The sequence below is a fragment of the Zootoca vivipara genome, chromosome 5 (genome assembly GCF_963506605.1).
Source record: "Zootoca vivipara chromosome 5, rZooViv1.1, whole genome shotgun sequence".
NCBI lineage: Eukaryota > Metazoa > Chordata > Lepidosauria > Squamata > Lacertidae > Zootoca > Zootoca vivipara.
Genome location: NC_083280.1, coordinates 55304289 through 55329780, shown reverse-complemented (window position 1 = coordinate 55329780; position 25492 = coordinate 55304289). Strand labels below are relative to the sequence as shown.

General features: G+C 43.2%; 1 protein-coding gene and 1 long non-coding RNA gene across 3 annotated transcripts in view; one reads left to right on the top strand and one right to left on the bottom strand.

Annotated features, from left to right (window-relative positions):
* The window catches only part of LOC118096495 (deleted in malignant brain tumors 1 protein-like), a 40935-nt gene extending 19872 nt beyond the window's left edge, over positions 1-21063 (bottom strand). Inside the window, exons 1-12 of one of the 2 annotated variants that reach the window (XM_035138403.1) lie at positions 20963-21063; positions 19465-19533; positions 17398-17415; positions 16619-16912; positions 15523-15543; positions 14308-14352; positions 13696-13752; positions 10274-10424; positions 9703-9905; positions 8069-8380; positions 614-767; positions 94-287 (exon numbers count right to left, since the gene is read on the bottom strand). In XM_035138403.1, the coding sequence (XP_034994294.1) occupies positions 94-287; positions 614-767; positions 8069-8380; positions 9703-9905; positions 10274-10424; positions 13696-13752; positions 14308-14352; positions 15523-15543; positions 16619-16912; positions 17398-17415; positions 19465-19533; positions 20963-21029 (1585 nt within the window). In that variant the 5' untranslated portion in view covers positions 21030-21063. The remainder of the gene's footprint in view (positions 1-93; positions 288-613; positions 768-8068; positions 8381-9702; positions 9906-10273; positions 10425-13695; positions 13753-14307; positions 14353-15522; positions 15544-16618; positions 16913-17397; positions 17416-19464; positions 19534-20962) is intronic. The other variant, XM_035138404.1, reaches the window with a different exon arrangement.
* On the top strand, positions 6885-20964 carry LOC118096499 (uncharacterized). Its single transcript, XR_004693930.2, has 4 exons — positions 6885-7031; positions 11334-11431; positions 11532-11678; positions 17895-20964. It is a non-coding gene; the product is annotated as an uncharacterized LOC118096499 (long non-coding RNA).
* Positions 21064-25492: the final 4429 nt, after the last annotated feature.

Genomic DNA, 25492 nt, shown 5'->3' with positions numbered 1-25492 from the left:
TCAGTCATTCAACTTGAGTTCAATTTAACACACACACACCACACACACACACACACACACCACACACACACACACACACACACACAGACTCACCGTATGCCGCATAAACAGAAGAGTAGTAAGCCAAAAAACCACGATGTGTTATGCTACTGTCACTGTGAAACACCACTGTGAGAACATTTGATGTGGAAAAAAATGTTCGGTGGGACCCATTACAAAATCTTCCTAGGAAACGTGAGTAGATATATCCATCATAGATCTCAATATAGTCAAAGGGGCATTGTGCCCTGGAATAAAAACAAGAAACCTGCATTAACATACAACCCAACATATAAACTTAGTATATCAATTAACTATGGCAGAGATTCAGTATGCCTCCGAACCATACAAGATCAATTCAGTGTCATCAGACTGAGGACTCTCCTCTGACAGCTCCTTGAATACAGGGCTGTCCTCTGTAAAGTAGGGCACATGAATACTCAACAGAGATGTTCATTGTCATGCTTCCCAATTATAATAGTAAACATACAGTATATGACAAAGTGAGCACAGGACAGTCCACATTTAAATGAGCTGCAGTTTTATAGCACTATTTAGTTCCCCTTGTACTTACTCAATACTTGCAATTGTGAGGTTTATAAGTGAGCCATTCCAAGTATTTATTGTCCATACACAGTTTGCATTGTTCGGATAATGTGCTGGATAAAAGGGAGTACTGAATGATCCAGATCCATATGGAAGGTAAGAAGAACCACAACTATAATTTCCTGTGAAATAAAAGACAAGGTAATCAAATGCATGAAGGTATCTCTGCTACACACACAATAATCAAACTGCCCTTGCCTGCCCTGAACCCGTTGTTACAGGTAGGTAGCTGTGTTGGTCTGACGTAGTCGAAACAAAACAAAAAAATTCCTTCCAGCAGCCCCTTAGAGACCAACTAAGTTTGTCAGTGGTATGAGCTTTCATATCTGAAGAAGTGTGCATGCACACGAAAGCTCATACCAATGACAAACTTAGTTGGTCTCTAAGGTGCTGCTGGAAGGAATTTTTCCATTTGTAAATGATATCTTGATCCATTGAAATGAAGGGCCCTCCATGTGTGCTTATTTTCCAGGGACATCCCTGATTTACAGAAGCCATCCCAGTTTCTGATTTGATCCTGGAGTGTCCCACTTTTCTTTAGGATGCCCCTGTTTTCATTGGAGAAATGTTGGAGGGTATGGAGTTATTTGACCCCCGAGCTGTCTGAAGGCACTCCTGTATAGGGAAGTGTGGTTTTTTTAATGTTTGGTGTTTTCTTATGTTTATATATATATTGGAAGCTGCCCATAGTGGCTGGGGCAACTCAATAAGGTGTATGGGATTCAAATAGTAAAAAAATTCATTATGGAACAGGATGTCCCTATTTTCACTGCAGAAATGTTGGAGGGTATGATATAGTCAGACATAATGATGGAGGTGCATCACTGAAGCATGTGCCACAGGTCCATAGAAATGGTTGTGCCTAGCTAAAAAGTCATCTATACACACTCCATGCACTCTATCATCCTTTAAACGTTAAAATGTTGTAACTTAAAAATCCAGTTACAACTGCTAAAGCCTAACTGACACTAAAAAGCTCTGTGGAATTAGAAATGCACAGAAATTGCACACATTGCACACAGTGTCCATATAACATGCATTGGCTTGTGGCTTCCATACACAGTAATCTCTCTGGAGGAGCAGAAGAATAGCAAGCTGTTTACAACTGACAAATAGGGCCATACAATGTGGCAGAGTCGGTTTCTCTCTTTTGCAGAGGCATGGAAACCTTGTTACTTCTACACCACCCTTTTAAAGCACATTTAAAGCATCCCCCAAGAATCATTTGAACTATCATTTCTCTCCCTCTGAGCTATAATTCCCAGCAAACTTAACAAACTACAGTTCCCAGGATTATTTAAAGGGATGGTATGTATGCAGCTCTGGTGGCCTTTCTGTGATAGAATGTCCCTTGAGAACGATACAATGTCATGATGTAGCGGCATTCTCGGGGGCATTATTTGGGCAAAAAGATAGCTGCCTCCACAGGCTGACCATAGAAACAGTGATTCCCCCCCCCCCCCCCAAGAATGATGCTGTTCTGTCACAAGCAATGCAATCAGAATGTTCTGAGAACCTAAGTCACTACTTGAAGTAACAGAAAGACTTTCCACCAGCTAAAAGCCGCCTCGTAATAAGGTAAAACAACCACACAGAGACATATATGAGCGCACGCACACACACAAGAAAAATATTAGAACTGATTGAGAAATCAGAAGGTGTTCATATTTCTAAGAAATCACCTTTGTCCACCCATCAGCCTATTTTTTTTAAAAAAAAATTGAACTCATAGCCCACTGTATCTCAGATTTGTAAAACAACAGATTTAGAAAATGTGTCGAGACTTGGGCTCTTGAAAGGCTTGAGAAGAAGAGACATAACTGATAGACAGAGCCCAATACAGTGGTTCCTTGGTTTACCAACTTAATCCGTTCCGGAAGTCCATTCTTAAACCAAAACCATTCTTAAACTGAGGTGCGCTTTCCCTAATGAGGCCTCCCGCTGCTGGTGCCCTTCCACTGTTCGGCTTCTGTTCTTAGACTGAGGTAAAGTTTGCAAACCGGGACACTACTTCCAGTTTTGTGGAGTTTGTAAACCGAATCGTTCATAAAGGGAACTGTTCTTAAATTGAGGTACCACTGTAACGCCTTTCCATATTTTTTTGCTAAATTAACTAAGCAACCTCAAGAGGGCACTCCAAGCCAGAGCATGCAGAGCTCCAGATGTTGCTGCACTACAGGTCCCATCAGCCCCAGCCAGCATGCAAATGCCAGGAGTGTTGGGAGTTGCATATGTTTGAATGATAGATGCAAGATATGAATCTCCAAAACAACAATGTGGACCCTTTTTTTAAATGGAGCTGGTGTATAAATCTCTGGTTTATTTGGAATTGTAGCAGATTTATTTATGTTTTAAATGAAAATGAAAAAAACTAATTACTGGCTATTTTTCTGTTGTGGAACCTTGAACAACAAAAGAGAGAAACCAGTTACATTTAGGTGGATAATCTGTCCTGGATTATAATACAATACAATACAATACAATACAAAACAATATAAATAATAATAAATAAATAATAAATTATTATTATTATTATTATTATTATTATTATTATATTATACTATATTATATTCATATCCCACCATTCAACAGATGATCGGGCCAGTTTACAAAAAGTTACATTTACAATAAAAAACTAAAAAGAACATTAAATACTACAATATAAAAGAGAAGTACGTACAAAACACATCAGCAGAACTAAAAACAAGCAGCTAGCAACATGAAAGCAATGTAGAGAAGATTAAAAATCCTAGACGGAATATATAAGACACAATATATAAGTTAAAGATATCTTCCTTTAATACTAGTATGTACATTTAAAAATATCCAGTGGAGAGACAAAGAGGGCGGGAGCTGTTGAGAACAGAGAAGCTGGTTGGGGAAGGCAAATATCAGAGAGAGACAGATTAGGGGGGTGGAATAGAGTTGGTGAGGATGATATATACAATATAGCAAAATAGTCAGAAGGGTTGTGTTTTGCAGACGTCTGTGTTTTGCAGACTTCTGCAGTTGCATAACATCTGTTACTGGCTATGGCAGTGCTTCACACTCCTCCCTACCATTACTGAAAACAGTGTTTGGACTACATTGCCTGCCTGGAGAATTTAAAAGCACATTGGGGGAAATTTGGTGATTGGAGCACTCTGGTGAAAGGGCACTTTGCACAAAGACACACCAAAGTGAGCACTGTGCAGACAGTAAAAAGGGTAAATGTAAATGACCCCTGGATGGTTAAGTCCAGTCAAAGGCAACTATGGGGTGCAGCGCTCAATTCGCTTTTCAGGCTGAGGGAGCCGGCATTTGTCCACAGACAGCTTTCCGGGTCATGTGGCCAGCATGACTAAACCGTTCTACCCATGTAAAGGCAATTGAAAACATACCCAGTTTAGTGGGCAATCCCTAGACACTCCAGTCCCTCTCACCAAACACTTAGGGCTCCCCCCCCCCTTGGATATCTCAGTCTGGGCAAGAAACAGGTCATACTGTATAATAACTGTTTCCAGTTCTTTCCCACATAGGGAGCAGGGGCGAAACTAGGCTTTATTTCACCCGGATCAAAGACCCAGTTTGGCACACACACCCCATGCACATTTACTCTCTCTCTCTCTCTCTCTCTCTCTCTCTCTCTCTCTCTCTCTCTCTCTCTCACACACACACACACACACACACACACACAGAGAGAGAGAGAGAGAGAGAGAGAGAGAGAGAGAGAGAGAGAGAGAGAGAGAGAGAGAGAGAGAGAGAGTCTGGGATCCTCAATGGCAGGCCTCCAGAGGCATCACCCAGGAAAAAAAATCTGGCTAGTCCCCCGCTAGCCACGACTCTATAAGGAGTGTGTATATTGTTAAGTACTGTATTGTCTTCCTAATTTCATTAACTATCATCAACATTATCTATAGTATTGCAACAAAGACATTAGAGGGACCATCAATTGGGGGTGGGGTGGGGTTCAGACACGATGATTGAAAGAGCATTAAGCTTGCAACTGTATCTTGCTTTCAGTTGTAACTACTGAGTATTTGGCACAGAAATGATATTTCACAGAGGGTGTCCATTACTGATCACTGTCCCATCTCTCTCTTCAAAGACAACCAAGCAATAATCCAGCAAATGCAGAGGCTAAAACATGGTTGCCAACTCCCATTGCAAGGTAGATAACAAGTAGGACTTTCTGCTATACCAGCAGGGGCCAGTGAGAATCCAGCTCTTCTATTGTGGGGTTGCCCTAAATTGCCTTCCCCATGCACCTGCGCCTTGCAAGAGGGCAAGACAGACTGAACTACAACAGTGATAATCTTTCAGAGGCAACATGAGGGAGAGTTGTGTCTGTTATTCACCTGCATTGCGTATGAGATCTTGCATGAGTCGAAAGCTTGGCAGCCCCTATCTTTATAAAGAACTAGTGTATTTCAGCCCGTTCAATAACGGGCGCTAGAACATCCTGGGGTTTGGAGAAGCGCTTGCGCAGCGCTTCTCCGAACCCTGGGACCTGTCCTTACTGTCGGCGGCAGGGGGACAGGAACGGAGGAGGAGAAAGCGCTGCTTTCTCCTCCTCCGTTCCTCTCTCCCAGCCGCCGACAGCAAGGAGACATCCTGGGGTTTGGAGAAGCGCTTGTGCAGCGCTTCTCCGAACCCTGGGACCTGTCCTTGCTGTCGGCGGCAGGGGGACAGGAACGGAGGAGGAGAAAGCGCTGCTTTCTCCTCCTCCGTTCCTCTCTCCCAGCCGCCGACAGCAAGGAGACATCCTGGGGTTTGGAGAAGCGCTTGCGCAGCGCTTCTCCGAACCCTGGGACCTGTCCTTACTGTCGGCGGCAGGGGGACAGGAACGGAGGAGGAGAAAGCGCTGCTTTCTCCTCCTCCGTTCCTCTCTCCCAGCCGCCGACAGCAAGGAGACATCCTGGGGTTTGGAGAAGCGCTTGTGCAGCGCTTCTCCGAACCCTGGGACCTGTCCTTGCTGTCGGCGGCAGGGGGACAGGAACGGAGGAGGAGAAAGCGCTGCTTTCTCCTCCTCCGTTCCTCTCTCCCAGCCGCCGACAGCAAGGAGACATCCTGGGGTTTGGAGAAGCGCTTGCGCAGCGCTTCTCCGAACCCTGGGACCTGTCCTTACTGTCGGCGGCAGGGGGACAGGAACGGAGGAGGAGAAAGCGCTGCTTTCTCCTCCTCCGTTCCTCTCTCCCAGCCGCCGACAGGAAGCAGACATTCCGGGGTTCGGAGAAGCGCTTGCGCAGCGCTTCTCCGAACCCTGGGACCTGTCCTTGCTGTCGGCGGCAGGGGGACAGGAACGGAGGAGGAGAAAGCGCTGCTTTCTCCTCCTCCGTTCCTCTCTCCCAGCCGCCGACAGCAAGGAGACATCCTGGGGTTTGGAGAAGCGCTTGCGCAGCGCTTCTCCGAACCCTGGGACCTGTCCTTACTGTCGGCGGCAGGGGGACAGGAACGGAGGAGGAGAAAGCGCTGCTTTCTCCTCCTCCGTTCCTCTCTCCCAGCCGCCGACAGCAAGGAGACATCCTGGGGTTTGGAGAAGCGCTTGTGCAGCGCTTCTCCGAACCCTGGGACCTGTCCTTGCTGTCGGCGGCAGGGGGACAGGAACGGAGGAGGAGAAAGCGCTGCTTTCTCCTCCTCCGTTCCTCTCTCCCAGCCGCCGACAGCAAGGAGACATCCTGGGGTTTGGAGAAGCGCTTGCGCAGCGCTTCTCCGAACCCTGGGACCTGTCCTTACTGTCGGCGGCAGGGGGACAGGAACGGAGGAGGAGAAAGCGCTGCTTTCTCCTCCTCCGTTCCTCTCTCCCAGCCGCCGACAGGAAGCAGACATCCCGGGGTTCGGAGAAGCGCTTGCGCAGCGCTTCTCCGAACCCTGGGACCCGTCCTTACTGTCGGCGGCAGGGGGACAGGAACGGAGGAGGAGAAAGCGCTGCTTTCTCCTCCTCCGTTCCTCTCTCCCAGCCGCCGACAGGAAGCAGACATCCCGGGGTTCGGAGAAGCGCTTGCGCAGCGCTTCTCCGAACCCTGGGACCCGTCCTTACTGTCGGCGGCAGGGGGACAGGAACGGAGGAGGAGAAAGCGGCGCTTTCTCCTCCTTCCTTCCTCTCCCCCAGCCGCCGACAGGAAGGACGCGCGCACTCTCCCCCCCCCCCCGCCTCCTCCAACCGCCGCTCCTCACGGCCAGGGAGGGTTGTGAGGAGGCCTTCGCCGGCCTCCACCCCGGCGGGAGCGGCGGTTGGAGGAGGCAGAGTGGGGGGAGAGTGCGCGCGCGCAGTCTCTGCTGTCCAATCCCTGTATCCCTGGGGCACATGCGCAGTGACCCAGGGACACACGGGACATCTGGACGCAGGGACAACATGGACATTATTATATAGGATGTCCACCACTTTGGAGGCTATACACAAAGCTGTAAGTATACCATCTGTTACTCCAGTTGTGATAGTTAGCAGAAACTCTCACCTCTCTGTTACTCACCTCAGCTGCTTCAAGAGTCAAAGACATTGGCAGAGAAGCTGGGATTTTCCACCCTGCATGGCTTGAGCCTTGCCAGAGGACAAAAAGGTGGCCTCAACAGCTCACAACTGTCCTACTTCTCCTGATTACTGCTAGTATGATAATAAACCAAGCGTTGGAAGTGCAGGAGTGAACAGTGCAATGTCTCATACAGCAATAACCAGAAGGTGCTGACAAACAAATGAACATGCAACCAGAAGTTACGTGAGATAGGGTTGCCTTATTTCAAAAAGTGAAATTCATGACATCCGCAAAGTTGTTGAGCTTCTTTTGGGAACAAACCCATCGTGGTGCCATACAGCCAGGTTTTGCCACAAAATTTCCCTATGGCGCCATTTTAAAACCCAAGAACCAGGACATGTCAGGAATTTTCTTGCCATAGAGCAAGCCTAGGTGGGATGAAGGGATTGGGCAAAATTACATGAATCTTGACATATGTGAGAGCCAGACACTTGCCTAAATGAGATTATAGGTTTATGTTCCACATCCTCTGATTGGTTAGGCCAATGTGCTGTGCGATGTGAGGCCATATGATGCGACTCCTTTATCTACTGGGATCCACATCTGGTGTTTGAATCTGGGATTTCATGTGTGCTCTATCCGTGCTGTTGCACATATGATATTCTCTAAGTGCAAGTTTAGGTGGCTGGATATTATGGGCTTGAAAGAAAGGCTGGGGACATGCTCTGGTCTGGCCCTCTGATGGATTCCAAATTTAGCTGAGCACTATGAGCTGAATCAATTCAATGAATTTAAACCGACATCATGAACAGGATAAATTCCAAAGCAAGCAGTTCTGCACTTCAGGCAATTGATTCAAATAGAACTTAAGCACGTTGCATTTCAGGAGGGAAGAGGAGGGATGCCATACATGATTCAGTTACCGGTATCCTGCTTTTGTGCTATATGCAAGTAACAAGATCAGAAAATACCTGCACAGGTGACACTCGCATCTTCGCTGTGGCCACAGTTATGAACATGCCACCCTAGGCTACGGCAGTCCCACAGGTTCGACTCATTTCCTCTACAGATCACATCATCAAGGAGAATAGATCCCGAGCCTTGGCCAAAATAGGCTTTTCTTGGGGCCGAAATGGCTTTTCCACATCCAAGCTGCCAGCACACAACCTGGGCATCGGCAATGTCCCAGTAATCACCACAAACTGTTCCCCATTCTCCTTTGTAATAGAGTTCAACACGGCCCTCACAGCTGTATGATCCATTCACCAGTCTTAAGGACACGTCTTTGAAAGACAACAGGAAACAACTTGGTAAACAGGAGCCTGCTTCCTGTTTCTTAAACAGCAGCCATTTTACATACCTATAGATATCTCTCTATGGCTGTGTTCATATCATTCATTTAAAGCATATGGTTTCTCTCAGAGAATCCTGAGAATGTAGTTTACTCCTTACAGAGCTCCCAAGATTCTTTGGGGCAAAATGTGTGCTTTTAATGTACGGTGTGTACACAGCCTATCTCTCTCTCTCTCTATATATACACACACACACACACACACACACACACACACACACACACACACACGTGTGTGTGTGTGTGTGTGTGTGTGTGTGTGTGTGTGTATATATATATATATATATATATATATATATATATATACACACACACACACACATACATACACATACATACACATACATACATACACAGTATATTCCTGCGTATAAGACTTCTTTTTAACCCAGGAAAATCTTCTCAAAAGTCAGGGGTCGTCTTATACGCCGGGTCGTATTTCTTATACGGTGAGTATATCCCAAACTCTATATTTTAACTGGAAAAGTTGGGGGTCGTCTTATACGCCCAGTCGTCTTATATGCCAGAATATACAGTGTATATAGGCTGTGTGTGTGTGTGTGTGTGTGTGTGTGTGTAGCCACATGAGAGAACTTGTCTCTTCTAGAGATTTATACATAATATATTCAATAACATGTGGGTGTACAACAGTTTTTTTTCTATAACAGAAAGAGCACAGTAACAAAATTTGCAATATATATTGTACAACACTTTGAACAAACTCAATCTCTGGTGACTCTGGAAGAAGACAGCATATGCAAGTGAAAATTGGTGGCTAAGTTCAAAATAGAGGATAAATTAATTTTTTTGTCAATGTATTGCTCTTTGGCAATTGAAAGTTCTTCAGATAAAGTACTTAAATGAACAAACAAAAGCAGCCACTAATAAATGTAGTACAAAATCTGAACTGAGACTCAAGTAATTTATATACGCAGAACACATGAGAGAGAACTGTGTATCTTGCCACAAGTTTGTTTCTACCTTTCTCTGCAAAAGATTCAACTGCCAAATAGATAAACCATTGAGTAGTTTAAATTGCTTATTCCCTGCTTAACCATGGGAGAGAGAAGAGAAAATTAAATAATGGAGTTCCCATGCACACATCAATATTTTTTAGGATGGCCCTGAATGACAATTTGGGATACAGCAATGCAAGCACAGCGTATTTAATTCAGTTGCAGGTATGGACTTGAAAAATTGCACTAAAGTAAAGCAGCATGGTCCTGAATTATGTTCTCTTTGGTGAAATCTTACCTTGTGGAATAGAAAAATAAATAGCCAAAAATCCAGTGCTTTGAGAACTAGTGTCACTTGAAAACACAACAGACAATGTATTTGACTTAGAAATATATGATTGGTGCTCCCAAATGCAAATTCTTCCTAGCAAGGGAGCTACATACGCTGGCCCATCATAGATTTCAACATAATCATAAGAGCAGTGATTACGTGGCTCCAGGCTGTGGATATAAAGTTAGAAACCACTGAGTAGGGTGATATTTAGCTTGTAACTATGAAACACAAAAAGTTAAAATCCACACAAAATTGGGACTTGTAGACCCAGGTCAGCAAATTTTGGCACACTATTTGTTTTGTTTTCACACTTACGGAGTGAGCCTTTTTTTAAAAGGTCTGAGCCAAATCTTTAGAATACAAGTAAATGATTTAATATTGGGTCTACACACAACTCGGCAAGCTCAGAAATAGCATATAGATTATTGTTAACATGTAAAGCCAATTTGACAGCAAACAGAAAGGCAGGCATGCAGACAAAATCATTTTTAAAGATCACACAGGGCAACACAATCCTAAAAATATTGCCACTTACTTAAGATACTCAAAGATGAGATTTATGTAGGAATAACCTTCAGCATGGATTTCCCAAACACAGTATGCATTATTTGGGTATACAACAGGATAATTTGGACTAGTGAGTTTCCCAGATGGCTCATAGAGATGACCACCACAAACAGAGGTCACTAAGAGTGCAACAAAAAAGTGAAATCACATTTCTGAACAGACTGCCATACATTTACAGATGCTTCTCACTGGGTTTGGGTTGTGTCCAACTAAGACATAGAACTCAAAACAGAACAACAGGGCCATACTCATAAATCAATGAATTTCATTTTGACTACCTTTAGTCCATTGATTTCAATGGGTCTACCAATAGTGGTCAGCAGGGTGGAGTGGCACGGCTTTCCTGACTTCCTGTCAGGAATCATTCACTCGCATCACTGTGGTTTACTGGAAGGAGTAAGGCCATGGCAAAGTTGATGAAGAGCAAACACAACGGCAGTAGTGCTGGATTGGCTCTGCCAGTGTGCTTGCCCCACACCCATCTCACTGCCATCTCACCATTCCTGGTAAGCCATAGTGACAAGGGGTCAAGTGAACACGGCTAACCCGTCAACCACTTCTGGGGTCTACTCTCAGAATGAGTTAGTTAGATACATTTCAATGACTTTAAAAAGTCATGTTGAAGGAACAGAAGCTAGGTTCTCTTACAATAAATAAGCTAATTGAGTCAGAACAACTAAGATATTGCTTTTTATCACATTTATTTCAACAGATATAAATGAAGTCCCAGCATTCAAATGGCTTACTCATGAAAAGTTCTACCCACACCAGTGGGTCAGCTCTGTTATAGATTTGAGGATTGCCATGGTACAATTAATATAGTATAACACCAACATACATTTCTCTAGCATCCAGGACAACACCACTGACACCCAATCAAGCATAGGAGGAAGCAGATTGTGACGTGCCCCTTTGCCTACCCTCAACATGGCAAAAGTCCCCTTTGCCATTCTACCTACAACAGTACACAACCTGGTAAATACAAATACACCACAGTACCTTTGTTTGTTTGTTTTACCTACTTACAGGCCAATCCCAACCCCTTGATCCACTGACTGGAGAGAGTTAGGATGGAGTGGAGTTGCCTTCCCATTAGTTGAGAAGACCTCTGCCAGCAAAGGAACAGGTAGAGATGCCACCTGTGGTTCTTTCAGCTGCAGTAGCACAGAGGTAGGCTGGAGGTGGTCTTGGATGTCTTGGAATTAAGGACCCCTCTTTCATTTCAGGGGCTGCCCTCACACAAGCCTGGACCTGACACAACTAATTTCATCACTATTAGAACTGGACAAGGAGATGAAAATCAAATATCTACATGGGGAAGGAAAACGGAAGTCCATGCCACACCTCTTCTCCTGGCTAGCATGTGAGAACTCGTAAGTGGAGGTTGGTCTGCTACTCTGCGCACATATGTACCCCACTCAGGATCTCACTCTCCGTTATATCCCACCTTTCCTCTAAGGAGCAAAAGGTAGTATACATAGCATTTTATACACATAACTGTGGTGCAGCCAGCAGAAGCCTAGTAGCTGACATGCTCCAAGGATCTCTGCAGACAGTTGAAAGAAAATGATGACTGAACAGCCATAAAGGGGCAAAAAAAAGAAGCTAAGCTAAAACATGCCCCATACTCCACATCATTGAGTATATAATGAAGTATTCTATCATACACATGTAAAACACATATCATGAGGCTTTCAAAAAGGCCCAGTTCATGACATTCCCCTTCTCAGCATCATGTGGACTCAGCTGCATAGACCGTCCAGGGATGAAGGAGTTAGTTTGGAGGCATACCACAACAGAACCTGCATTAGGGGTTTTGTGCTCAGCAGGGCCCCAGTTTCCATGCTTATCCCATGCTTATACTACTTATCCCATTTGGGAGATGTTGATGGAGGAAAGGCTGTTTAGCTAATGCTCTGCTAGGATTGTGGAAACAGACTCCAGACACCTCACTGGTGTACAATATCCCCAACCATGGTGCGTGTGTACATTTTTCATAATCCCGGAACTAAGCTTTCTTCAAAACAGTATAACATTACAACTGTAAGCTTTTTAGGCATGTGTGTTTTTAAATAGTTCTGCACAGCTAAGTTATTTCACATAATTTCAGTATTACCAAGGCAAAAATATAACCAAAGCTACTTTAAAGGGATCAGAGCCCTTCATAGTTCTCAAAGAAGCTACACCTGTATCATGGATTTGATTTCCCCCAATGTCTTTTATTCTCTCAAATATTTATTTATCAGTTTCCAAACCATGTAAAAGTGAGAGGGGCAACATAAGGTCAATAAAATCTAAAGTCATGATAAATACGGTAGTAATGGCCCCAATGATCTTGGATAGGAAATGTGTTTTCACATCAACTGCCCATTCAATCTTCCTACGCTAGACACTTTTTGAACATTATAAACAAGGACTGCCAACTAAATGCAGAAGTACTGATAAGATTTCCAAACCTTATCATGCCCATAAATGATATGTGATGGAAAACTTGAGTTACTTTGTTCTGTTAATGGTGGTTTGGATGGTGGTACAGGAGAGGATACAGTTGCAGAACAAACATAAAGTATTAGATAGAAGACAGTGACAGAGATAGCAGAGCAGAAGTTGCTTGACTTTTAGTACTGGCATATTATATAAACAGTGGAATCAAAGGTAACTGTGGTTCTTTCTAGAACTCAATAATGATGTTGGCTTGAGTACTTACTTAGTCTAAGTAGCAAATATACTCTGTCAAGCTTTTGAATCATATAACAAGCTTCATATATGCAGTAATTTTTCTAATAATGCTACAGAATGCTAGGTGGTGGGCTCATGTGTGTCCCGCTGACGTGTGCAGTGCCACAGAATGCAACCCCTGTATAAATGGGGAGTTGCCCGTCATTTAGAAAGATATAACCCAATTAAATATGGAGTAGTTTCCCATTTCACCATTGTCACTTTAAATGAATAACTGAAAAATCTGACTTGAACTTTTGCTAACATAAGCACACAATAAGTCTTAGTCCTAGCCTCTAGTTTGTGTAGAAACTTACATACAGCACAAAAGTAATTGTTATAGTCATTGTTCTGCTCACTTTTGCCTCTGGCCACACCCGTCACTAGTATGGGGCACCAGAAGGGCATGTGGCCCTTGGGCTGAAAAGTTTCTCATCCCTGAGCTTATCTACTACTGCTACACACACAACTCCTTATAGAGGGAGAGGCTCATGGAACTGGATTTTGAGAAGCATCAAACACACATCAGGCTTATGGTTCAACTGAGATCAGCCAATTGGAAAACTCAAGTTGTCCATTTTGAAATTGTGCCCAATTATGTTCTAGACCTGAAACAAATAATATATTAAATCCCATGATACTTGGAAAAAGCAAAACAAAGTGAATTCTTACCGGTAGCAGGTTCTGGTGTGGTAGTTGTGGTAGTTGTGGTTGTGAAATCAGGAATGGCTGTGAAATTGGAAAACAACATTGCAGGTATATGTGTATAACTGTGACATCTCCTTAGAGGGGCGACTCCTGAGTCTTCCAGTCCACACCATTAACCCATGCCCCCAAGCATACTGGGATAACTTGGTTGTTGCTATGTTTGTCTCCTAACAATATAGTAACCCCAGTTGCATCAAAATGAAGCACTGATGAGCCTGCTGGTCAGGGTAGTGGCCCATCTGATCCACCTTCTGAATTTATAATAATTTATGTTAAATTTAGATCCTGCTGATTCTTCTAAAGGTGCCCAGGGCAGCATCTCTCTCAAATCCTCTCTGGGTGCGTGTTTTCTTCTCATTAATGTGTTCTCACAGAATTTGCAGTCCATCATTTCGGCAGTCAAGTATCCAATGTTAGTCCTGCTTATAACTAATGAACATGGCTACTGTAGGGCTATTTCAACGAGTCTGCTCTATGTAGGACTAACATTAGAGACAACCTATTGTCTAGACCTGAAGCAAATAATATTTTAAGTCCCATGATACTTGGAAAAAGCAAAACAAAGTGAATTCTTACCGGTAGCAGGTTCTGGTGTGGTAGTTGTGGCCGTGGTCGTGGAAACTGTAGTAGAAAGAATGGGAAAACCACATTGCAGGTATATGTGTACAACTGTGACATCTCTGGGGAGTGGGGTTCTCTACTGCTGAGTCCTCCAGTTCACACCATTAAGTCATGTCTCCAAGTATACTGGGGTAACTTGATTGTTACTATGCCTCCCATGAATATAATAACCTGTCAATGGTGCTTCCCAGACCAAAGGCAGAGCGCTAACTCTCTATTGTCAAAAATAACACTTACATTTGCTTTTACAGCTCTGGAGACCTACGCAAACCAATCTAGCATCTAGGTAGTTATTCCCAGGTCCAGGCTCTATGGAGAAGTTGCAGATCACTCCCTCTCCACTAGATTATGTACATTTCCTTGACACACGTAGCTGGAGACTACATCTGCATGGAAGCTGCCTCTGCTCTACTCACTTCAATTCTCTCCTGATTCTGGGAGATCTTGGTAGAAGGGAGGGTGAGGAAGCACACAGCCAGCCCTTCACTTGCCTGGCCTCCCTCTTCCTCCAGCTCTGAAAGTTTCTCAGCCTCTGATTCTTACTCCTGGCTGATACAGGTTCCCATAGACCACTTCCCCCATCTCCTGAGTCAGACTTCAGCCCCTCTTCCCCTACTGCACTATCACCAGCATCCTGCCAGTCCCAGTGGCATGGTCCTATACCATCATGAACATGAATAATTATAGATAGACAATAAAAATGACATCTGGAGGGGCAGAAAAAGAGGGGTGGGTGGGGGAGAGACAGGACCAGACCGATACATTTTGTTGTTTGAGTAAAGAACAAGATGGTGGCCCCATGGGCCCACCATTCCATGCACAGCAGCTGACTGGACCGTAGTTGAGTCTTTTCAATACAGGCTATGGGGCAGTGTCTTCCATCACATCGGAATGCAGCAGGCTAGAGATAGGCATGCAGGACCGGCCACGTGGCGTATGCAGCTATTCTCCAATAGCAGTGTACAGCCAAGGTGGTCAGGAAAAACAGCCAGGGGCTGCTGCTGCTACCCATCCATCCCTAAGAATCTGCCACTGCACAGCAAACACCCAAAACAGAGCCCTGCTGCAGTGCTGACAAGCAGTGCACTTAAAACTGAAGTCAATGGCAAAACTGTAATAACAGGATTTTAATCTCACAGTTCTGCATATGTTATGTCAGTTCCTACTTACCTTTTGGCGTTACTCCACTATCTGCAAAGAAGAAAATATGAAGAAACATGAAATGATTTGCACATACAGTTGACTTATTATTTGGTAAATTACTAACTAATCGAGTCTCCAGACTTAAAAATAATAATACAGTAACACGAATTTCTAAATTTGAACACTTAGGCTGCATTCAGAAGTGAGATTTATTGCATTAGTTTTACTGATTATATAACTAGAGCATCTGATCCAACTTCTATTGTTCCTTTTACACCACAGTGCCTTGCTGTGTAGTGGAACTGTGGCTTTTTGATCAATACAGTGCCATATCACACCAAATGCTAAATAATGGGAAAGAACTGTATACCAGGATACCTACGGTACCACCTTAAACTCCAGTGATTTCAGGAATGGGTGTGGGAGTGTGAATTGGTTGGACAATTCTATAAGCAACTAAAAATGAGCTGGAGTCCCATCTAATATCTACTTTAAAACTAAATTAGACGTTTGTTCCCTCCCGTTTATCAGTTGCAAGAACAATGCTCATGTGAATGTGGTTCTGTTAGTGTTAGAATTTTTTTAAATTATTTAATATGTGATTTTAGTGATTTGGTTGGTGTTGTTTCATTGCATTTTTTGTTTATAAACATTTGACTGTGAACTACTTTGTGAGAACCTTTTGTTTTGAAAAGGGGAATAAAAGATGGAATATTTTAAAATATGAGGTTAAGAGCCAAGAGTCCCTTAATTCTAATATATCAAGTTTCTCTATCAGTGACTAAAATTATACTCCCAATTCTTAATTGGCTTCCAGGTCGGTCGATCTGCACAGGAAGTGACAGTTGAACTAGTAGCATCTATATATTACACACCAGGTGGCTAAATTTGCACTGGCAGCCAAGAAGCTCCATTCCAGTTATGTGAATGCACTCCAATTTTAAAATTTAATGTTGTAAATTTCTTTTTATATTGCAAACTGCTACAGGCTATGTTGTATGAACTCAGAGGAAAGTTTTCCTTTTTTTCTCTGTAGTCTACTGTGAAGGCCTTTGGCTAGTTGCAATAAAACTGACCAGACCTATCAAGATGAAACCTTGAGCAAACAAAGAATTTATTTTACCTGCACAAATCACAGCTGCATTTATGTTACTGTTACATACTCCTTCATGAAAAGAGCATTGCCACAAATAATCTTCATAACCATAACAAGTCACGTTGCTCAGGTAAGGAGAAGGGCTGCCAGAGTAGTCTTCCATGACAGAAACTGCTTTTCCACAGTTGAGCTGCCTGCAAACAATCTCAGCATTTTTAAAGTCAAATCCTTCCCTACAAATGCCTTCCCAGGCACCAAATAAATAAACTTCCACACGACCAGAACAGTTCTTGACTCCGTCTGCCAGCCGCACATAAATACCTTTTTGGAAAGAAAGAAATAGTTTTAATTATACACTACTAGAATTGTGCTGATTTTCTTTTGTATTTGTTATCTACTGTACCATAGATATTAGCTGTTGTTTTAAAACCTATAACCCGGGTAAATATGGAGTAGTTGCCCATTTTGGTTACTGATTTTAAATGACAAATTGGGGGGGGGGAACTGACTAGAACTTTTGCGAATATAACCATTCTATAAGTAGTAATACCTTGCCTCTAGTTTGTGTAGAAAAAAACCTACTGTACAAAGATAATATTTTTATTTTTTATTTTTTTATTATTAATAATTTTTTATTCCTTGTCTCCCCACTTTTGCCTGTGGCCAAAGCACCACTAACATGTAGCCCCAGAAGATTGCTCAAAAGGGCAGGTTTCTTACCACTGAGCTAATGGAATAGGTCTAATTGGAAACTTGGGACAAACATGAACACCATGTATTGGGACAAATATGAACAGTAGACTCACCCTCTGCTATAACAGCAGCTGAAAAACAAGCAAAAGAACAACATATGTTAGCATTTAGCAGCCTTTACAGAAAAGCACCCTCTTTTATGCAATACCCACAGGTTGATTGTTTCTTTGAATTATTAAACTAAAGTTATGAAAATCCTTTTATGAGGGTAGATAACTGTAACTAAATATTTGTAAGGGCAATGAAGACTTTTTCATACTATAAAATAATAATAGTAGTAATAGCAGCAGCAGTAGTAGTAATAATAGTTGTAGTTGTTGTTGTTGTTATTTATATGCTGGGTTGCCCCAGCCATTCTGGGCGGTATTAAATATTATTAGCCTCCTGTTCTGTCCGCACTAAGGTCTGTTCCTCATGTTACTGTTTGAAATGGAAATGTCATCTCTTGATAGTTTTCCATTGTCATTTTCAGATGAACTTTTTAGGAATCAAAATATTCCTCCTCTTTAAAGAGAAATTCACATGTTCCTGTTTCTTCCTTCTCTTTCAGAGACTGCTCACATATTCCATCTTTAAGTCACCGTGTCCGTTTTGTATGAAGAATGTTTCTTAGGAATGTACTTGCATGCATCAACAGGTGGCAGTTCCCCTCTCCCAGGAAAAAGGCATGAAAACTAACAGGTTTTCAGATGCGATCGACCAGCTCTTACCATGGGCATTCAGAAGAAAACACTCATCATGCGAAACGGACTTTATAAAATCATCTGGAATTAATCTAATGAAATCAAGAACCTCCTTTGTTTATGCACATTTCTGTGAAGCTGGGAGATGGGAAACACTCCATCCAAATCTTTTTTTCCAGAACTCAAAAGGTCAAATGATGGCCAAAAGCTTACTTACACCCCAGTTCCTTATTCTCCCCCCCCCACATCTATTTTAGTTATTTGTAGAGTGAATACATGCCCTTGATTTTTTTTTTAGCCAGGCAGTGCCCGCGGGCCTCAAACCGCTGGAATCGATTGGGAGATCCAAGCAATGGATCCGCTGGGCTAAGCTAGCTCAGTACACACCCCTGATACGGTAATATCCTGCACCAAAATGAAGATACGTAATAGGCCAAGCATGATTCAATTAGAGAATGCTCTCCTAATTGTGTGAGTGTACGATTTGCAGTGGCACAAAGCTAATTGTGAGATTTCTTATTTGTTATTTGCAACCACACATTTAGGACTGTTCCTCAAACATGACAATATTGATTGGAGAAAATAATTGTGGATGTCCCAGGAATCAGTCCTTCAGTCATGAAGGCCAATGTTTATGTTGGGTTTCAGGGTCATATGAATGTGTGGTTTTTAAAGTTTCCTGAAAATATCTGGAAACTAGCAATCAGCATCATTTTCAGAAATGAAAACTGAGGGTAAAAGGGTTGGGGGATGAAAGGCATGCATAAAGCATTCCCTGATCACAGTTTTTCACTCGAAATCAACCTCTCCTTTCACTAGACTGGGCTCTGTACAAAGAATAGTGCATTTTAATATCCAGGTGTGTGTAGAAACCACTCACCTGGTGAGGTGGAACTGCTATACTACGGTAGCATCCTAGCAGGTGGGTCACTGCTTACTAGGAGATACCGTGGAAGGTCCAAGGTTGTAGGGAAGACAGTTCAGTGAAAACACATTGGCAGGAGTGCCCCACCAGCAGGGACGTTCATGTAGCAAATCCACCCTATCCTTCAAGCTGCTTCTGGATACGTGGCTTCTGTCTTCATAATAATTTATTTATTTTAAATTTACACCCTGCTGTTCCTCCCAAAACGGTCCCAATGCAGAACAATGAAGCTAAGAGTAGCATCTCTCTCAAATCTATCTGAGTGTGTGTTTTCTTCTCTTTGTATTGTGTTCTCACAGAACTTAAAATCCATCATTTTGGCAGTCAAGTTTCCAATGTCAGCCCTACTCAGAGTAAAACACATTACAATTAATGGACATGACCACTGTAGCCCTATTTCAATGGGTCTACTCTAAGCAGGATTATCATTAGATACAACCTATGTTCTAGACCTGAAACAAATAATATTTTAAATCCCATGATACTTGGAAAAAGCAAAAGTGAGTTCTTACTGGTAGTAGGTTCTGGTGTGGTAGTCGTGGTGGTAGTCGTGGTTGTGATATCCGGAATGACTGTATAACCTGTAGTAGAAGGAATTGGAAAACAACATTGCAGGTATATGTGTATAACTGTGACATCTCCTTAGAGGGGCGACTCTTGAGTCTTCCAGTCCACACAATTAACCCATGCCCCCAAGCATACTGGGATAACTTGGTTGTTGCTATGTATGTCTCCTAACAATATAGTAACCCAAGTTGCACGGCCCTACTCAATAAGCTCATGAGCACAAATCATAACTGCTCAGTAAAAAGGGCATCTGGAGCAGCTGTGAAGGAGGGGTGGGTGGAAGAGAGACAGGATCAGACCAAGACATTTTCCTTCCTTAGGCATCAAGATGCTGGCCCTATCATTCCATGCACAGTAGCTGACTGGACTGGCAATTCAATCTTATTTCAATGCTAGCTATGGGACAATGTCCTCCACCACTTCTGAATGCAGCAGGCTAGATGCAGGCATCAGAACAGGCCACATGGCACATGCAGCTATCCTCCAATAACAGTGTTCAACGAGGGTGTTCAGGAGTAGTAGCCTGGGGCTGTTGCCACTACCACACCCATCAAGCACAGTTCCCCACACCTGCTCATGCAAGAGACATTTTGGAAGAATGAAAATAATCAGTATGTAAAGTATCTAAAGATTACTTAGAATGCAATCCTAAAATATTGTGGTGAACTAATTTAAGATGTACCTTATTATTATTATTATTATATACGTAAAGGGACCCCTGACCATTAGGTCCAGCCGTGAGCGACTCTGGGGTTGCAGCACTCATCTTGCATTATTGGCCGAGGGAGCCGGCGTACAGCTTACAGGTCATGTGGCCAGCATGACAAAGCTGCTTCTGGCGAACCAGAGCAGCACACGGAAACACCATTTACCTTCCCGCTGTAGCAGTACGTATTTATCTACTTGCACTTTGAGGTGCTATCGAACTGCTAGGTTGGCAGGAGCTGGGACCGAGCAACGGGAGCTCACCCCGTTGCAGGGATTCGAACCACCGACCTTCTGATCGGCAAGCCCTAGGCTCTGTGGTTTAACCCACAGCGCCACCTGTGTCCCTAACTCCTTTTTTTAATAGAAGTGCTATATTGATACAGTTAGTTTCCCATGAGCTCAAGTGAACATTTTGTTGAGTTCTGGCATCTGCTCTCTCTTTTTTTAAGCTATAAAAATAATTCATGCTTTACTTTCATCTAAAGTTCAAAGCCTATTCTGGCTCTTTCATAAAAACTGATTTATGGAGTCAGATCAACGGCCTCTCTGACCATCAGTTCATTTCTAACCGCGATCATTTCTGGATAACTGAAGAGGCATCAAATACAAAATCATCCTGTTATAGTCATGCTTCATAACTTTGCAAATATGTCCCCAAATTGTTGCCAAAATCTGTAAGTGGAACTTTGGTAAAAAAAACTTGCTACATCTAATGTACTCTGGGATAGCAATTACCTGAGACACCTGGCAAAGCCAATGTACTGAACAGCATCACCCAAGCGACCATCACTGTGGAATCCATCTCGTCAAGACTTCTGTCCAGGTACAAAAAGCTCCCAAACTCAAATGCTTGTGGTAAACAGCACTGGTGTGCTTATGTACTTTTCTCTCTCTGCCATAAATCTTATGACGTGTTTTATTTGTCCATTCAATGTCTTACTTTTAACATTTCCTTATCTACCCAAAGGTGAAGCATTTGGTTGTTAGTGTTGCCTGCAGAAGAAGACTCCATTGATATATGGAAGCCCTAATTTGTGTATATGAGGCAAGGAAATGATTTCATGTATAAGAGGGGGGGTGGAATATTTGACTGGAAACCATTTGCTGAGGTGGGGCAAAGCTCTTCATTTGGACACCAGAGTAAAGGAAGGTAAAGGGCAAAGCACTACCACGAACTTTTAGCAATGAGTGGAGGGGTATTCAACATAGATTTATGGCCCATGGGTGCAGCAAGAATGATACACACTAGTGTTCAGTGAAATTAGGTCACAGCTCTTTATACAACAGGTAAGAAGGAGTAGCAAGGCAATGGGTAAGAATTGGATCATCATTCCAATCAGACCTTGCTGTTGGAATGGTCTTCTGGGAAGTACCTAATGTACTTTGAATTTGACCAGTGTTGGATCCTGGTATGGGGCAACCCAAGCATCCAGGAACCTATGGAGCTACAAGAAGAGGGGTTTAGGCAAGGCCCCACCCAAGCTGGGACATGTCTGTTTCCCCTGAAGGGAGAGAAGAGATGCTGGACCACCACCACCCCACAACTGATTTGCAACAACTGGCCTTGACACCAGGCCCGGCTCTAGGGGTAGTCTTGGTGGTGCGTAGTGCCAGGGCACCAGGCTGGCAGGAGGGCGCTGCGCGGCAAAGCCGCGCGGAAGCCAGGCTACGGGCTGCGCCCACCCACCAGGGCGGTGGCGCCAGAGCGATCTCCGCGCCAGGGCGCCCGACCGGCTTGAGACAGCCCTGCTTGACACCAGGCCCCTGGGTGGGGTAGGGAGGTTAAAGGATTGTTGCTTTGATGTGAATGAGTTTTGGACTAGGGGGGAGGTTGAGGTTTGTTTATTTGCTCATTAGTGGGTCAGAGTATGACTTTGTTTATTATTTGAGTATTGTTAATGTTGTTTGCTACCATTTGATACAGCTGCTATGTTCTTCTGTTTTTCCATAAATGTTATATTGTATTAAATAGTAATGTATTATTACCCCCCCCCCCTTTAACCCTATGGCATTATGTATTTTGTATTTTTCTTTACTCTAAGTCCCTTGGATACCTTTGGGTGACAAGCAATTAATACGTTAATAATTAATAAAAGTGAGAACAGGAAGCTGGACAAGAGGGGCCATTGGCTGGATCCAGCAGGCTCTTCCTGTGTTATGTTCTCGTATTTTAAAAAAATATGGGGTGAAATTCTCATAATCTCTCTGTGAGAATTTATGAAGAGGAAGTAAAGTAAAGGTCACAAATGAAGGAGGAAATCAGGCTTGGGTAAAATGTAGCAGCTTACATGTTTATCAAAGGTTGTTCTTGATTGCTCAGGAGAGCAGAGAGTTCTTAGGTTGCCAGTGGCAGGAACTTGATTGACAGACTAAAAGTGGAACTTTGTAGAGGAACGTAAGAGTATTTGAAAGCTTGGCAGTGAACTAGAGGAAACAGAGATCTCTTTTTGGGACACCAAGCCTACATACAATGAGACAGAGTAGGGCAGCAAATGCTGACAAACTGTGTGCATTCCAAGGTTTCGCCCTAAACTAGTGAGACAGACGATAGATCTATTCACAGGAATTCTTGCAGGAACTAGAAGATGTGTCATTTGAATGACCTATTAAAATGCCAGCGCTATCCAGAACAGATATACCAGATATCACGTTTTCTGTTTGTTAAAGAAACACAGCAAAATAAGGAAATCTTAAAATATATCTCAAGGTTGTCAACAGTGTTGTGCAGTTTTTAAAACAACACCTTTCCCCTCCCCGTGTCCATTCTCTAGTAGAATGGCACAGAACAACCAAATTAGCTGTAGACTTGGGCAGGTTTGGTAATCCCAGGCCCTTGCGGTGAGAAGGAGTTGCAGCAGGTGACTGATAGTTGCAGCAGTGGCTGGAGGTCCCTGTGCTGGGCTGTGAATGTGTGGGGGAGAGCAAGGAGAGAAAGTGAGAGAAAACTTCTGTAGGAAGCCATTGGTCCTGGTGACAGGGCTGCATTGTCTGCTAGGGAGCAGCAAGTACAGAAATGCTTGCTATTCTGCATCTGCTACTTTTGTGTGGCAGTGTGTGCAGTATATGTCCTTTCTTGTCTCCTTCACTTCCTTTCCTTTACAAACACAACTTTAAATTTCTTTTCAGTAGGTGACAATTGTTACCCATGAGGGAGACTAGCCATCAGCCTCAATCTCCCAACCAACGAAATGCATGCAAGGTTGATACAGAGCAGTGAAACAGGTAATACAAAGCCGCATACTAGAAACAACCCTCAAGATATATACAAATTAAACAGATATTCAATACTTTATCACAGTGAATCCATTATTTTATGACTGCTCAGTCATTGGGTTGTGTTACAGTTAATATGCTCCAGTGTAACAGGTCTATGATAGTCTGCAACTAGGGCTTGGGCCCCTAGGATTATAAGAATTATCATCTGGTCTTTCTTATCATCTATCATCTTTCTTAGGGAAGGTACCTGAGCAGGTGGTGGCTGCACAACTCCAGGTGCTTTTGCATGAGACCAATCGCCCATTTCAATCTGGATTCTAGTCTGGTTTTGGCACAAATACTGCTCTGATAGGTGATCTATGCTAGGAGAAAGGGGAAAACTGACAAACCTGCATCTTTCAATAGTTTTTTGACACCATTGACCAGGCATCTCCAAACTTCAGATGTTTTGGACTACAATTCCCATCTTCCCTGACCACTGGTCCTGCTCGTTAGGGATCATGGGAGTTGTAGGCCAAAACATCTGGAGGGCCGCAGTTTGGAGATGCCTGCCATTGACAATGGGAACCTTCTTGATTGGCAGGTGTCAGGGAAAGAAGGAATGCAACCTCATTGTTGAGTCACAAATGTGTGTGAACATTTCCAGATGTACACAAAACTGGACCTCTCAAAAAAAATGGCAAAAAACTAATGGCCTGTAGAGAAATTTATCCCTTTGAATAAAGTAAGGCAAGCCACATGCTACAGAATAGAGATGGAGAACCAGTGGCCCTACAGATGTTGCTGGACTACAATTCCCATCATCCCTTACCATTTGTGATGCTAACTAGGGCTGAAAGGAATCGGAGTTCAACAATATCTGAAGGCCACAGGTTCTCCATCCCTACTATAGAAAAAGTGGGGACTATCTAAGCCAGGCATAGGCAACCCTGGCTCTCCAGATGTTTTGGAACCACAACTCCCATGATCCCTGACCACTGGCCCTGTTAGCTAGGGATTATGGGAGTTGTAGTTCCAAAACATCTGGCGAGCCAAGGTTGCCTATGCTTGATCTAAGCTAATCAGCTAAACCAACATTAAAAAGGTCTTCCAAACTTTCTGATTTTGCTGATCAGTCTGGTCCTATGTATTACCTTTCCCAAGGAAAATGGTACTATGTTACAACTCTACATTCCATGCTTAGTTGAGGAAGTCTGTGAAGCTCAGTGGGGAAGGAAAAAGTTACTTGCATCACATATACGTTGGGGGGAATCATTCTGCCCTTTAAAATCTTCCTGCCATGACTTCTCATCTTGTCAATCATTTGCAACGCTAAATTGGTGGCAATGGTTGTGATGAAATACTTCTGATGAAATGCTACAGCTGTGATCAAGTTCAAGTGGAACAATGAATATGAATCTCTAGGTAATTCTCTGCAGTGGCTACAATGATACAGAATTGCAGTCATGGTGAAATATGGGGTTGTTACTGTACAATTGTCACTATTCAAAGGTTCTGTTTGCAGGAAGCTTAATGTTTGACTCCTTCCAATACTGCATGTGATACTACATATAAAATATAACTCCACATATTACTGTTATCACTAACTTCTTGTTTCCCTATACGTAGCTATCCTTTGCACATCCATCTTTTCCTTTCAATACTTACAGGGCTGGTCCAAAATGTTCTGATGCCTCAGGCAAAGAACAAGATGGCGCCTCTTCCTTTCCTGTTCCTTTACAAAAACTGTCTAGATGGGCAGTTCTTCAACCGTGGTAATGGGACAGAACCTCCACCACACCTGAGGTTACTCAGCTACTTTAGGAGGTGCAAGGCATGCCAATGTGTCAAAGCTTTGACCCTCTGCTCCTCAGCATCTGCTGCCTCAGATGGCAGCCTCACTCTGTCTAATGGTAGGGCTGGCCCTGAACACTGAACAGTAAACCTGATTGTTCTATGAATACAATGTTACAAAGCAGGGTCCTCTTTTAACTTTCCTTCCTTTATTCCAAGCTCTGCTGCATCAGCCCAATCAACCAGCTGGAGTGAAGCTGTTTGGAGTGGTCATTA